Raw genomic sequence first — 14,027 nt, 5'->3', positions numbered from 1 at the left:
AGTAGACCAGCTAAGAGTCTGCCCCAGCAGAAAGGACCAGGAAGAAGGGGCAGAAGGGATGGAAGGGAGCTGTATCCAGAGTTTCATGCTCAGATCTCTAGCAATGAAATACAGTTCCTTTTTCAGAGACAGCTTGAGATTTCTCAATCTGAGGGTTTATAGCTTTAACAAATTATGGTCTTTTTTTCTGGGTGTTATTCCATTGGAAATGCACTGGTCTCTATTCTCTGTACATTTCTTCCTGGAATGCATATAAAATGAAGGAAAAATAAATTCAGAGGGAGAGACAAGGTTGGGAGAAGGAAGAGAAAAGAAAGAGATAAAGGGAGTGAGAGGAAAAAGGGAGAGAGAAAGGAGAACCTTTTTACTTACCCTCTATTGTTTGATGGACTAGTTTGGCATCCATATACAAATTCCTTGGTAACCAAATCTGAAAATCCTCTGGAGAAAACATATTGCTCTCTCTATCTTTAAATTCTGGTTGGCATACACCATTGCTCAGAATAACATCTGGAATTAAGTTTTCTACTTTGGGCTTTTAAAAACTTTTGACACTTTTGTACAAACACAGCCATTTATGTTTAAATAATATGTGTTGTGATTTATTTCTGGAGAAAATGAAAATTGAACTTTTAAAATGTAAAAGTCCATAAAAAATATGTTCAATAGTAAAGTGCAAAATCCATTGTGAGCCTACATAACTTCCATTCCAAATTACTATTCAACCACATACTAGTTCATTGGTGAATGACTTTGATTTTGGTTGGTTTTCCCAATTTTTATAGTAATGTTTATAGATTTTTTAAAAATCTTTTATTATTTTGATAACTTTAAACTACTCAATGCAACCATGTTCCTCAGAATTTTATAAAACAAGCCTGTTTCTAGAAACACAGAAGTTGAGTTGGTATGAGACAGAAGAGTCACGCCTTTGGAGCAAAGTATCATGGGAGTGCCCTTCTATGGGTTCTCATCACCCATGGCATGGCAGAGCCAACCAAGCTCAAGCAAGAAAAGATAAAAGTCCTGTGTACTTCTCTTGCAACTACAGAATGTCTGAAAATTCCAAACCCATTCTAACCATGCAAGGTAGCCTATGGTCAGGGATGGAAACCAAACAAACACTATGCCTTGGAGAATTTCCCAAGATTCATTGTTTTGCTTTCCTGTCAGGTGCTAGTGTTCCTAAAAACCTATGTAGAGAAAGCTGTAATGTGTGAGGAGTGGGTAAGGTGACAGCTCAGAAGAAAATCTCTGCCATTGTAGAACTCTCACACTACTAATGGGGAGAAGACAATTACATGAACATGCAGGTAAATACACAGATTGTAGAACATACTAGAAGTGCCATAAAGAACATTTTAATCATAAAAGGAGACCAGGGGACATGTAAGGGGATTATCATTTTACATAAAGAAGTCCGGGGGGCAAGGGGAGGAAGGAAACCAGCTGAGGTGAATTTTGAGAGAATGGAAGATAGGAAGAACGATGAGAGGATGGACCTGAAATAGTGCCTAAAACATGCACTGTAAACTCTTGCTATCAACTAGGCTATTTATGAAACTTTGGAAAAAAAGAGGTTGGATGGTCTAGGGAACAGAAAACAGGAAGCTCCTTGGGGCTTCTGAATGCCACTGTAAATAATTTGGGGTTTTCCTGAATGAGGTGTGAAGCAGGAGCCAATGGAAGTTGTTTTTAAGCAGGAGTGATACAGATATTTCAAACAAAAGAAATGTTAAAAACTGGAGGTCACTGGTACTAAGAGAAAAGCCTTCATAAATGGGGGAAAGGATGATGTGTTTTTATAACAATGGCATAATTCAGCAGTGAAGGGAAAATAGAAACAAGAAATGCATAGAAAGAAAAGATGTCATTTGATATAGTGGCTTCCCAGGACAGAGATGAAAAGATGGAGTATGGATGGGAGGGACTGTTCTTAGGCAGATCCTGGAGATCTCACCTGTGATACCAGGTGGATTGCCAGGTAGAGAGCTCACTGCAGTAAACTGTAAGAGCAGGAGGAAACTTTCTTCTGCTTCCATTTCCCCACCCCCATCCCCCAAAAAATGGGATTCAAGGTCAACCTTAAAGGACAATGAGTTCGTAGCTGATAGGGAAATAGAAGGGGTTTTACTTCTCATGGCTTATAAGTGGCAGGCCTTGGCTATGGTCCTCATTCATCTCCGCTACAGTGTTTCTTGAAATATAATGGCAAAAACCTTAGTACTCATGTTCATCTCATCATACAAAGAGAACCTGGACTAGCACTTTTCTGTGAGCAGGGGGAACAATTTCAACCCTCTTTATTATGGTAGGCACTGCATGTGTATTGGCTGTTCCCTGATGTCATTCATCTCACACTCAATATTGGGTAGATTGTAATGCATGGTACATACTCTCTTTTCAGGAGATTTGTGCTGACCAAGCTTCGAGTCATCCCAAAAGGATCATTTTCTGGATTTAGGGACCTGGAGAAAATGTGAGTATCTGATGTCACTGTGTGAATGTCTCAGGTGGTCTATGGAAAGTGATCTTGGATCATGTCTAGCACAGTCTTCGATACAGGTGTCCACCCTTATCACACTCAAGAAAGCATGGATTGAAAATATTTGAGAAAAATATTCTGGTGTGTGTGTGTGTGTGTGTGTGTGTGTGTGTGATACTTATTGTTATTCCATAACTAATACACTATTACAACTATTTATATAGTTTGCATTGCATTAGATATTACAAGTAAGCTAGAGTTTATTTATGTGGCAGTATGCAGGAATACATGGAAACATTATGCATGATATATTAAAAAAAATTCCTGCACTATTGGTATGTAAGACCTGAGCACCTATAGGTTTAGTGACTATGACATGTCCTAGAACATCTTTTCCATGGGAAAGACTGCATTCAGAAGTCACCTAATGTGGCAAACATCCTTGACATGTCTTCCTATATCCTTTCTCTATCATGCTTCCTATGAAATGGTATTTAGGAACAATTGCTAATTCCATTACAACATAAATGGTCACAATGAGCATTTAGTCACTCTTTTGAATAGAAAGATTTCCTCTCCAGAGCCTTTTGAGTAGATACTTCATAAATTAAATCCTTTACTTCCTTTCTTTTTTCTTATAGCTTTTTTTTTCTCTCAAAGACATGTCCCTGCTAGTTCTGGTTTGCTTTGAATCAAGAACAAAGTTTAACATCTGTATTCTCAGCACTCTTTAGACCTCTGGTTCCCACATCATGCATGCACGCAATGGTCACTGAGATGCAAACATTTAAACGTACTAAGAACATTTTCAGGACTGGCAAAGAGGTCTCCTTTGCTATAACTAGAACCACCTTTTTATTGATGTAGTTTAATTTACAGTTGGCGCCAAATAGGATTTTCTAATAGTAGAGTGCAGCAGTAAACCCAGAGTGATACCTTTAGCACCTTAAGTAATATGCCCTTTCTTTGAAGGCCTCTGTCCCATTCTCCCAGGGTTTTGGAAGGAAGACACATTCTTCACAGTGGTACAAATAGGGTTCAGAACTTCCATGCCAGTAAATACATTCATCAATGTATTGAGTGTTCAGAAAGGGGAATATTTATATTGTGATTCAGTGAAAGCCACCCTCCAGCTCATATGCTTCTTTGGGAAGCTGTTGGAATTTTCCACCTAATTTTTCACCTATCTTTAAGAATACCTCTTGATGATATAAGGGGGAAAGACAATGTAATCTATTATCAAAAAGGACACAAAGTGCTATGTTTCCACAGTTAACTTCCACAGTTAGCTTGCATGATAGTGGTCAGAGTCCTGGTGGATTGCTCATTTTCATATAAACTGACTATGTAACATTGAACTATCCTTTAAGACCTTTGCTTTCTCATCTGTGTTTAAGAAAAGGAGTTTTGAAAGAGACCATCATTGTCTTATTAAATAAGATATCAATTTAAAATGTTCTATTTTCCAGTGTCTTTACCTGATAAAGATGTTGACCACAAGGGCAGGCACTCATCTGAACAGAGAAAACCATAGAGTTGTAGGGGTTTGGGATTAAGTAGATTGGTGCTCCTTGGTAGATTATCCAATGCCCTGACAATGATCTGGCATATACTAGATGACTATAAATTAATTCTCGGTACCCCCAAACCCTTCCTCTTGCATACGGACAGACATAATGGCTACCACAAACAATGTTCCTTATAAAACTTAATCAGGAAAATATGGCTGGTCCCTTACAGTGCACTCAGAATCAGACAGACCATGCTATAGTTAAAGATCTGACCAAAGGGAACTGACATAGCAATAATACAAGTACAAAGCCAGGTGGCTCCCCTTAGTCTCCAAGCTCCCTCTCTTTCCATCAAAAATGACACAAAGTGCTATGTTCTCCTTCCTTCCATTACCCCCCACTCATATCCAGACGCACCCTCCTTCCATCATCACACTCTGTTCAGGTCACTGCTAAGCTCTCAACTTCTTTGTGAATCCATCCTTTCTACCAAGGCCCTTCCTTTACCTTTTAACCCATTTCCTAAATTTAATAAGTACCGGCTTCATCTTCCATGCCTCCTTCTCCACAAATCTCTTTAATTCACTCTGCATATGACCAAATTCACTTCTATCCTTATTAAAAGGAGGAAAAGGAAATACCTTTGCTTGAATACCCTCCTCACCATGCATTGTCCTCTCTTTCCATCAGGAGCACCATGATAGACCAGCCTCCTTTGCCAGCCTGCCTCACTCCCTTTCAGTCACCCCTTCACCTCCATCCACTTGCTATTTGGCTACAAATTCTTCGAAGGTATATAATTATTCTACCAAAAGTCTCAAATAACAACTATAATTGCCAGATCAGGTGGCTTAGGGGAGGATAGGGGAAAACTGATGGGTGCAAAAGGCTTCAGTGAGTCACTGTCACATGTTTAAGCCATCAATAAATGTTAACTACAGTGATAATTGCTGTGATGAGGATACTACTAAGAAACTCCTGCTAGGATAACTCCTATCATCTTTCAAGTCTCAGTTCGCTTCCAGAAACCTTCCCCAACCACATGGGACACAGTGACTTTGGTGAGTTTGTTCTTCTATGTAAGAGGACTCATTTTCTCTGAAGGCTTTGTTTACCCAACTATCCGCAGCAATGAATCCCTACTATCCTGCTCACTCCTGAAGCACTGGGGCACCAACTTCTATTTTGTTTTGTGGCTCATTTCTCCCTCACACTAAGTACCTGTGGGTTTGGGGGACATTTCCAGCTCTAAAGATGAGTTCATAATTGAGGAGACAGGTAGTTTGAATATTGTATTCTCTTAGCCTCCATGGCTTCTGGATGGTTGCTTCTGCAATTGGGGCAAGTCATTATAAATTTTGAGATTTTTATGGATTGAGCAATAAAAAATTAAGCTTTCTCTTCAGGAATAGAACTCCACAAAGAAGTGAATCCAGGAGAGTTGTCACCATCTATCCACCAGAAATGGAGATAAGAATAAAACTAATGCAATGGAAGGGAAGACTCAGAGAGAGCTCAACCACTAAAGACACTAACATCTGAATAAAACTGCTCCTAAAGCCATTCTTACTCATCAAGTTGAACCATTAAATTCCCTTTTTAATCCTTAAACCCATTGAGAGTTTATTTTCTTCTGCCTCTCAGAACAGAAAAGTCTAGCAAATGTTCTTGTCACTGATTTTGCACATAACTTCTTATGTATTTTTTTAAATCATGGGCTATATTTTAATTGTTACTATATAATTACCTGTGTCACAGTAGATTTTCATGCTCATCTGCTTATTGAGTCCTTTACTATTGACCATAACCATTTATATTATTTAGTATATTGTGTTCATATTTAGAAGTCTTCTCTTGCCATCTTATACTGATTATGTTTTTCACTCACTTTTGTCTGTGCTTATTACATTTTTATTGTATGTGTCCAACTCTTTGCAACATGAATTCAATGCTGTACAAAAAGAAGAGAAGCACATCCTTGTGCCTATACAATTTGTATTCCAATAGTATAATTAGAAAATAAATATTGTGCTGGAGAGGTAGCTTAGTGGTTCAGAGCACTAGCTGCTCTTCCAGAAGATCCCAGTTCAGTTCCAGCACCTACATGGAAGCTCATAACTGTCTGCAACTGATTGCAGGAATCTGATACCTCTCACCAATGCACTTAAAAATACAGTTAAATAAATTATTTTTAAAACAATGTCATATAAGTAAATTTAAAATTGCACAGTGACAGTCACTACAGAGATTAGTAATTTGAGAGTGTGTTAGTAGAGAATGTTTATAGTAGCAGTTTTCCCTACTGAAAAGGCTACAGGAAGCTTTTCTGGGGAAAGACTGGGGAAATGACGTGGGTGTGGAAATCTGAAGCAGAAGGAGTGACCACCTAAATGAATGTAACAGCCTAGAAAGTGTGTTCCGGCCCGAAGAAATAACATGCCCAAAGTCTCATGGCACGCTCTATGACACTGAATATATGTATTGAACAAGGGCTGCAGAGCCAAGTAGAACATGCAAAGTGCTTACTTCTTCAAGCAGGACTGCCTCCTGTGCTAGGGGACTTCCTCGATGTGTAAAGACTGGTAAAGCAGAAGTTCAGGATGGGAAAAAGCAAGGGTGTTTGTGTGCATAAGGGCATGAGAGGTGACACAACCAGATATTAATTCAGAAACTCTTGCTCTTCCTGCTGTGCTATGGTGGATAGCACAAAGCACACCAGTGGACAGGGAAAGAATGGGAGAAAATGTAGAGACCTATGGTTTTTATCATCCTTCTCTGTCCCACAGGCAATAGGCTTCACCATTACAGCCATTCTGCAGATTAGAAAACAGGTCTACAGAAATCCAGTAACCCCTAGAAAAGGATACTCCCAAATGGAATGTGGTTCCTGCTCATGGGCTTAACTAGATTGTGTAGAGTTTGAGAATCTTTATTTCCTTCACCCCTTGTATCTTCCCCCATGCTATATGAGCATCTAACCATCCATCAGCTATAAAAGTGTTAGTGACATCCCTAATACATAAGGTTATGAAGCATCTTCAACATCCCATCTCAAGCCAGGCGTGGTGGCACACGCCTGTAATCCCAGCACTTGGAAGGCAGAGGCAGGCGGATTTCTGAATTCGAGGCCAGCCTGGTCGACAGAGTGAGTTCCAGGACAGACAGGGCTACACAGAGACATCCTGTCTCGAAAAAAAAAACAAAAACAAAAACAAAAAAAACCCAAAAAACAAAAAACAAACAAGCAAAAAACCATCTTATCACTACATCTGGACCATTGATGGGTTTGAATCCTCATCTCTTCCTCTTGTTAAAATTACAAAGTCTCTGTGCCTTTTCCCATCCAAAGAGAAAGAAAACTTAGTTTCCAACCTGACCCTAGCAGGTGAGTCTTCCTGGTCCGATAACCCAGCTCTTTATTGTATTTCATTTTATTTTTTATTTATTCACTTTATATCTCACTCACTGCTCCCCCTCCCAGTCAACTCCTACCAAAATCCTTCCCTCCTTCCCTCTCTCTACTCTCCTGACCCCCTTGGTATCCACCAACCCTGACGCATCAAGTCTCTGTGGGGCCAGGCACATTTTGTTCCACTGAGGCTAGACAAGGCAGCCAAGCTAGAACATATCCCAAGGATAGCCTTGGGGCTAACCCTGTTTGAATATGCTTAGTCCAGGGAGTGGCACTATTTGGAGTTGTGGCCTTGTTAGAAGTAGTGTGTGTGGGCTTTAAGCTCATCCCAGCTGCCTAAAAGACAGTATTCTCCTGAATGTTTTCAGATCAAAATGTTGAACTCTTAGCTTATTCTCCAACGCAGTGCCTGCCTGGATGCTGCCATGCTTCCTGCCTTGATGATAATGAACTGAACCTCTGAACCTACAAGCCAGCCCTAATTAAATATTGTCCCCTGTTAGAGTTGCCTTGGTCATAGTGTTTCTTCACAGCAGTAAAACCCTAGTTAAGATGCCCTTGCGCCACTTATTTGGGACCCGAATGAAAGCCAAGCTGCATATCTGCTACATATATGTAAAGAGGCCTATGACCAGACCAGGTATGCTCTTTGATTGGTGGTTCAGTCTGTGAGAGCCTTAAGGGTCCAAGTTTGTTGATTCTGTTGATCTTTCAGGAGTTCCTATCCCCCTTGGGGCCCTAAGTTCTTCCCTCTACTCTTCTTTAAGAGTCTCTGAATTTCATCCTCTGTTTGGCTGTGGGTATCTACATCTATCTGAGTTAGCTACTGAGTGGAGTCTCTCAGAGGAGGGCCATCCTAAACTCTTGTCTGCAAGCATAACCAAGTATCATTAATAGTGTCAGGGACTGGTGCTTATCCGAAGGATGGGTCTCAAGTTGGACTGGTTACTGTTTGGCATTTCCCTCAGTCTCTGCTCCATTCTCTATCGCTGTATTTCTTATAGATAGGATAAAATATGGGTTCAAAGTTCTGTGGGTGGGTTGGTGCCTCTATTGTTCTACTGGAGTTCCTGTCTAGCTACAGTAGGTAGCCTTTTTAGGTTCCATATCCCCAATGCAGTGACTCACAGCTAATGTCACCCCCATTGATTCTTGAATGCCTCCTTTATCCCAGGTCTCTGCCACTTCTCAGAGATGCCCCCGAGCTCTGCACCTTTTTCCGTTGCAGATGTCCGCTCATTCTCATGGTCATCTGACCACATCTCCTGTCCTCCTCACACCTGATCCTGACCCCTCCTCCATTCATTCCCCCATCTCCAGACCATACCGCCCTGAATGTGCCTGAACTCATCAGCTCTATTTTTATAATCACTTAGTAGAATCTTCTGAGTGAAATGTAAGCTTCTCCATTGATGATGAAAGGGCCACTGTTCATGCTGTAGCCTTCATCAGCATCCTTGTCTCAAGACTCCCAGCTCTGCATTGCTTTGGAACGTACTGGGAGAACACAGAAATCGTTAAACTCTGAAATGTGAAGTGGCTTTGCAAAGTGCACTGTAAACTGTTTACATTGTTTTTAATTACTTTGGAGCCATATGTCAACTTGGTATAAAGTGTGAAGATTATGCTGAATAGAGTGGGGGGGAGTAGGTGACAATGTGGTGATTTATGGGAACCAGAAAAATTATGTATGGAAATGAGTACAATTTAAAAACACATCTACGTGCTATTATAACACTGGAGGGGGAAGAAAAGCCAGTTTATAACAAAATATCTTTGAAAAGAGGAGCATGATGAATATGTAAATGAGACCAATCAACATCAGCTGAGATATGGTATATGCAGATGAGACGGCAGTGAGCCAAAAAGTGAAATAGCTCCCAAGCCATAAATATGAACCATATAAAATTCATTTGAAATATTCATGATAACATAAGGACAAAATATATAATCAAGTGATTTATTTGCATATAAAAAACAAGAACACTGGCCTGACACTGCAGCCTCTGCCTCCATATCACCGGGAAAAGAAAAGTTGATATAACAAAGGGATGGGAAGGTAGAGTGAGCCCTGGTGCAAGTAGCTCCACCAAACTGAGGCTCCTCCCAATTCTCTGTGCCCGGTGCTCAGTTGGGCAGATGAAAAGAATCATAGCAAATGTTTTGCCTTCTTTCCACTTCCCTGCTAGAGCCCTCAGGGCCCTTTCTACCCCTGTCCTTTATTCTTCTTATAATCATGGAGAAAAGTCTGGGTCCCAGTTGCTGAAATTAACAAGAGAGACTGACCAATGCATGAGTGTCTGTGGAAAATGGGAGGCCACTGTGGCCTGGGGAGCCTGCAGATAGGAAGAGTGGTCTGGTGCCTCTGGGATGACAGTCACATTTTATCCCCATCTCCAACTCCCTGTGGAGCGTTGGAAATCATCCATATACATGAACTTTTTTGATTCCACGTTCCATGGCAGATACAAACAGTAACCCTTATAACACTTCCTTAATGATACTAATGTACTCCTAGAATAGTTATAGCCACACAATGAAATCTAATTAGTAACTGTAAAAAAGAATGCTGCATTGGCAAGCACTTTTAATTTTTTTTACTACATTTGTTTATTGTGTATGTGCATTTACATAGGAGCACACAAACCACATACACATGTGGGGTTAGGGGAGTTAGTTCTATTCTTCCCTAAAGTTTGTACAGGGGCTTGAACTCAGGTTGTCAGGATTTGTGGCAAGTACAATTACTTACCAAGCCATTTCACCATCTCTACAACCACCATTTTACAGAATTATTCTATAAAATGAGAGAGTTTAGAAAACTGAAGGCCATTGAGCCTTCCTTTAGTGTCATCCATAACTAACTAGTGCAGACTAACTATGTCTGCTTCTGCATGTGTCTCAGGAGCCAAGCCCCATGTGGTATTCTACAGAGCCTGCTGAGGAGTGAAGGAATCCTCTTCCTGGGGTGCTTTTCTCTCCAGCACTCCTGTGTCAACTCACTTCCAGGTGAAACTCTCTTGAGAGTAACTTAGGACTGAGCATTTGCAAAATTAGAGTTGCCTGGTAAGTCACAAATGAGCTTAACAGTTGGAAAAAAACAAGAGTTGGATCCATTAAGTTGTCATTATTGAGTCAGGTCAAGATGAGTTAGTGTGCAGAAAATGAGTCCTTATGCCATTTCTGTTCTGCATAAATGTCTGAAAAATAAGTATTTTCATTGTATTTATTGCTTCAACCAAGGACACAGATGTTCTCTTCTTGCTGCCCTTCCTGTTCTTGTGGTTTAGAGTTTCCCATAAGTCTCCTTGTTTCAACTCTTCTAAGAGGGTCCCTAAAATTTACTCCTGCAATGTCTAAAAGCTGCCAAGTTCAGGAAGGTAATGATTTTTATTCATATCCTGGTGTGTGGGCTGTTTGCTTTGCTTTTATTTCTTCTACATATTGCCAAGAGAATGAGTCAATCTGAAAGGGAAAACAGAGTTCCTAAAAATCTAGGATTTTGGAGATAATCCCAACCCTCTTTCTTTACAGATCTCCACGCCTCAGTCATTAAATACTTCATCTATGAGGCCAAAAGTGGGAAGTCCCTGACCGGGAAGGATTGTAAAGGGAAATGTAGGGAATGGATGGAGAAGAGAGCCCTGCTGTGGACTCTCAAGCACTCAGTGACCAAGATGTGGGTTTTAGTCCCTTGTTTGGGACAGTACATTTCCCTCATCACAGCTCCCACCACTAAAATCTTCCACCTCTTTTGCCATTTCATTCTGAAAAATATTTATGTTCTAGTGACTCCTTCTTGGCATCTTACATTCGGCAGCTCAGACTTACAAGTGATAGAATGTGGCAGATGCTACTCACGGCATTTTTGGCTTGCCAGAAAGTGCAGCCATCTTCCATTTTCTTTCTTTCTTTTTTTTATTCTTTTTATGGATATTTTCTTTATTTACATTTCAAATGCTATCCCTGTTCCCGGTTCCCCCCTCCCAGACACTCCCTCTCCCATCCTCCCTCTCCCTGCTTCTATGATGGTGGTCCTCCATCCACCCCACTTCCACCTCCTGCCCTCCATTCCCCTACTCTGGCGTCTATCAAGCCTTCATAGCCCAAGGACCTCTCCTCCCATTGATGCCTGAACGGCCATCCTCTGCTATATATCCAGGCTTTAAGATTTCTATATCAGCACACTTAGCTCTTCCGACCTTTCTTGGTAAGGCAGGCTATGGGAGAGACCTTCCAATAGTACTCACAGATATACAAGAAGATGAACAGGCCTCCTTCTCTTCCCTGCCAGTAGTTCAGTGTTTGTGTCTGCTCAGGGAAAATACAATTAAGGCAGGATGATACTCAAGTTGATAATATCCTCAGGCTCTGCTCTGGGGACTCTTGCTAGTTATGTTTTTAATAGGACAGTATTAAAATAAAGAACATATAATCTAAAGTCAAGCTCAATTGATGCATAAACTATTTTTTATTTCCTCACTATCCCATGCCAGTCACACTTGCATCCATCTGGGGCATTTATGACTTAAGAAGATGCTTTAACAATAAAAGGCTTACATGGACTCTGGTCCTACTCACCTGACCTCTCCTCAGCAAAGCTATCTCAGTCTAACACTTCATAACCTCCCCTACAGTATTCAGATTCACCCTGGCTAGCCCACACAGAAATCAAATGACTAGGGATGTGTTTTTATAGCTCAGTCCATTTCATAATTTAAACAGCCAGGGAAAGAAATACACAAGAATGAGAGATAAATACCCAAGGAGCCAATGCGAATATAGTGGAAGTCAACCACTCCAGTGGCTCTGAAGCTCTAAAGAGAGTCTATGCATAAAGAAAGCAATTATTGATGCCAAGTGTTTTGCAAGCATGTAATTTGTACTTGGATGTCAGAGTACTTTGCTAAATTAAAAATATGTGCAAATGCAAAGTAAGGGGAGTGAGAGCACATACGCTCAGTTGTATTAGTGGTGTCTCAGCTCAGCCATGCATGCTTCAATCTCTTGTTCTTCCCATATTTCTCCAAAGCACCCAGGATGAGGCTGAACTCAAAGAAATGGGAATAGCGCTCTGTCAATTTTTCGCCCTTACCTCTTGGTTCCTTTTATACACACACACACACACACACACACACACACACACACACACACTTTAATTCAGTCTTGGTTTAAGAAGAAAACCACTTTAAAGCTTTCTATTCTTGGGCTGGAGAGATGGCTCAGTGGTTAAAAGCACTGACTGCTCTTCCAGAGATCCTGAGTTCAATTCCCAGCAACCACATGGTGGCTCATAATCACCTGTAATGGGATCTTATGCCCTCTTCTGGCCTGCACGCATACATGCTGGCAGAATACTATAGACATAATAACTACATCTTTAAAGCTTACTATTCTTATTACAAACATTTCTCCAACTATATTGAAATATGAGCAATATATTTTAAAATTACATATCTAAAGTGATATTATATGTTAAGTGATATTATATATGATTTATATGAATATATACTATGAAAGATTATCATACTCAAACTCATTTTGTAAGTCAGATTCCTAACTGTTTTTCTACTTCAGTTTTCTCTCTCAGAAAAGATAACAGTCAGAAGAACTCAATGACCCTGAGAGCCAATGAGGTTCTTCACTGGTTCCTCTCAGAGAATTTCCCTTTAAAATAAGAAGAAAAATAACAAAAGGAAGGCCATAGCCACTCTGGAGGACTAAATTACTAGTCACAGAATCTTCATCAATGTGGTACATCTCTAGATTGAATGTACACACACAAATATGAACTCACATATGGGGAACGGATGTTCTTTTCTCTAATCATGTTCATAGTACTTTCAATATTTACTTCACCATTAAAGGACAGAGGCACAGAAAACTATCTGTTGCCAGTCTTCACATGGATATTTAAAATGTAACCTCATTCCTTCCCTTTAATTCATTCATTATTTCTCTTTATGTAACATGTAACACTCAGCGAAATCAAATGCAATGTGGCTTCTTAATGCTGTAAAATAAGCATTTGATTTGGGAGGGAATGATAGTGTTTTAACTCAGTACCAAGCACTACAATGAATGTAAACGCAGCACAGGAGAGTAAGCCTCTCACTAACTTCACGGAAGTGAGGCCAATCCAAAGACCACTGATGGAGGTTTTTAAAAGAAAGCAATTTATAGTCTCCAGTCAAATCCTCAAGACAGGTACAGAATGATGGATGTCATTAGCTAATCCAACAAGTGATTCATCAGGGTTCATGGAGTGAATGACTGATACTTCCTTCACTCCCTGTTCATCATGAGAATGAGGCTTGTAAAGCCAAGAAGCATCTTCAAGCTGTATATACCTCTTTATGATTAATGCATATGCTCTGTGTTTTCTCTGTCCTATTTTTGAGCAACTCTAAGAGAAACCACCCAAACCAAGAAAGCAATAATCCATCCATCAGGCAATAATGCAACAAATTCCTCTTGGGCCCCCAAATGAATCCAATACACCAAAGAGTACTTTGATAAGACTCATGTGCTGACCACTGCTGGCTGCTATGGGCAACAGCATAGTTCCTGATCTCCAAGAGCGATCACCCCATAACTGAACAGCAATAACAAAAACAAT

At 40.3% G+C, this 14,027-nt stretch overlaps 1 protein-coding gene across 2 annotated transcripts in view; it reads left to right on the top strand.

Annotated features, from left to right (window-relative positions):
* The window catches only part of Fshr (follicle stimulating hormone receptor), a 200,379-nt gene that overhangs the window by 85,320 nt on the left and 101,032 nt on the right, over nucleotides 1–14,027 (top strand). For both annotated transcript variants that reach the window (XM_052184814.1, XM_052184813.1), the window contains exon 2: nucleotides 2,408–2,479. In XM_052184814.1, coding sequence (XP_052040774.1) covers nucleotides 2,408–2,479 — 72 coding nt within the window. The remainder of the gene's footprint in view (nucleotides 1–2,407; nucleotides 2,480–14,027) is intronic.

This window comes from Apodemus sylvaticus, chromosome 6 (assembly GCF_947179515.1).
Source record: "Apodemus sylvaticus chromosome 6, mApoSyl1.1, whole genome shotgun sequence".
Taxonomy (NCBI): Eukaryota; Metazoa; Chordata; class Mammalia; order Rodentia; family Muridae; genus Apodemus; species Apodemus sylvaticus.
Note: the sequence above shows the minus strand (reverse complement) of the source record. Positions and strands in the feature narration are given on the sequence as shown.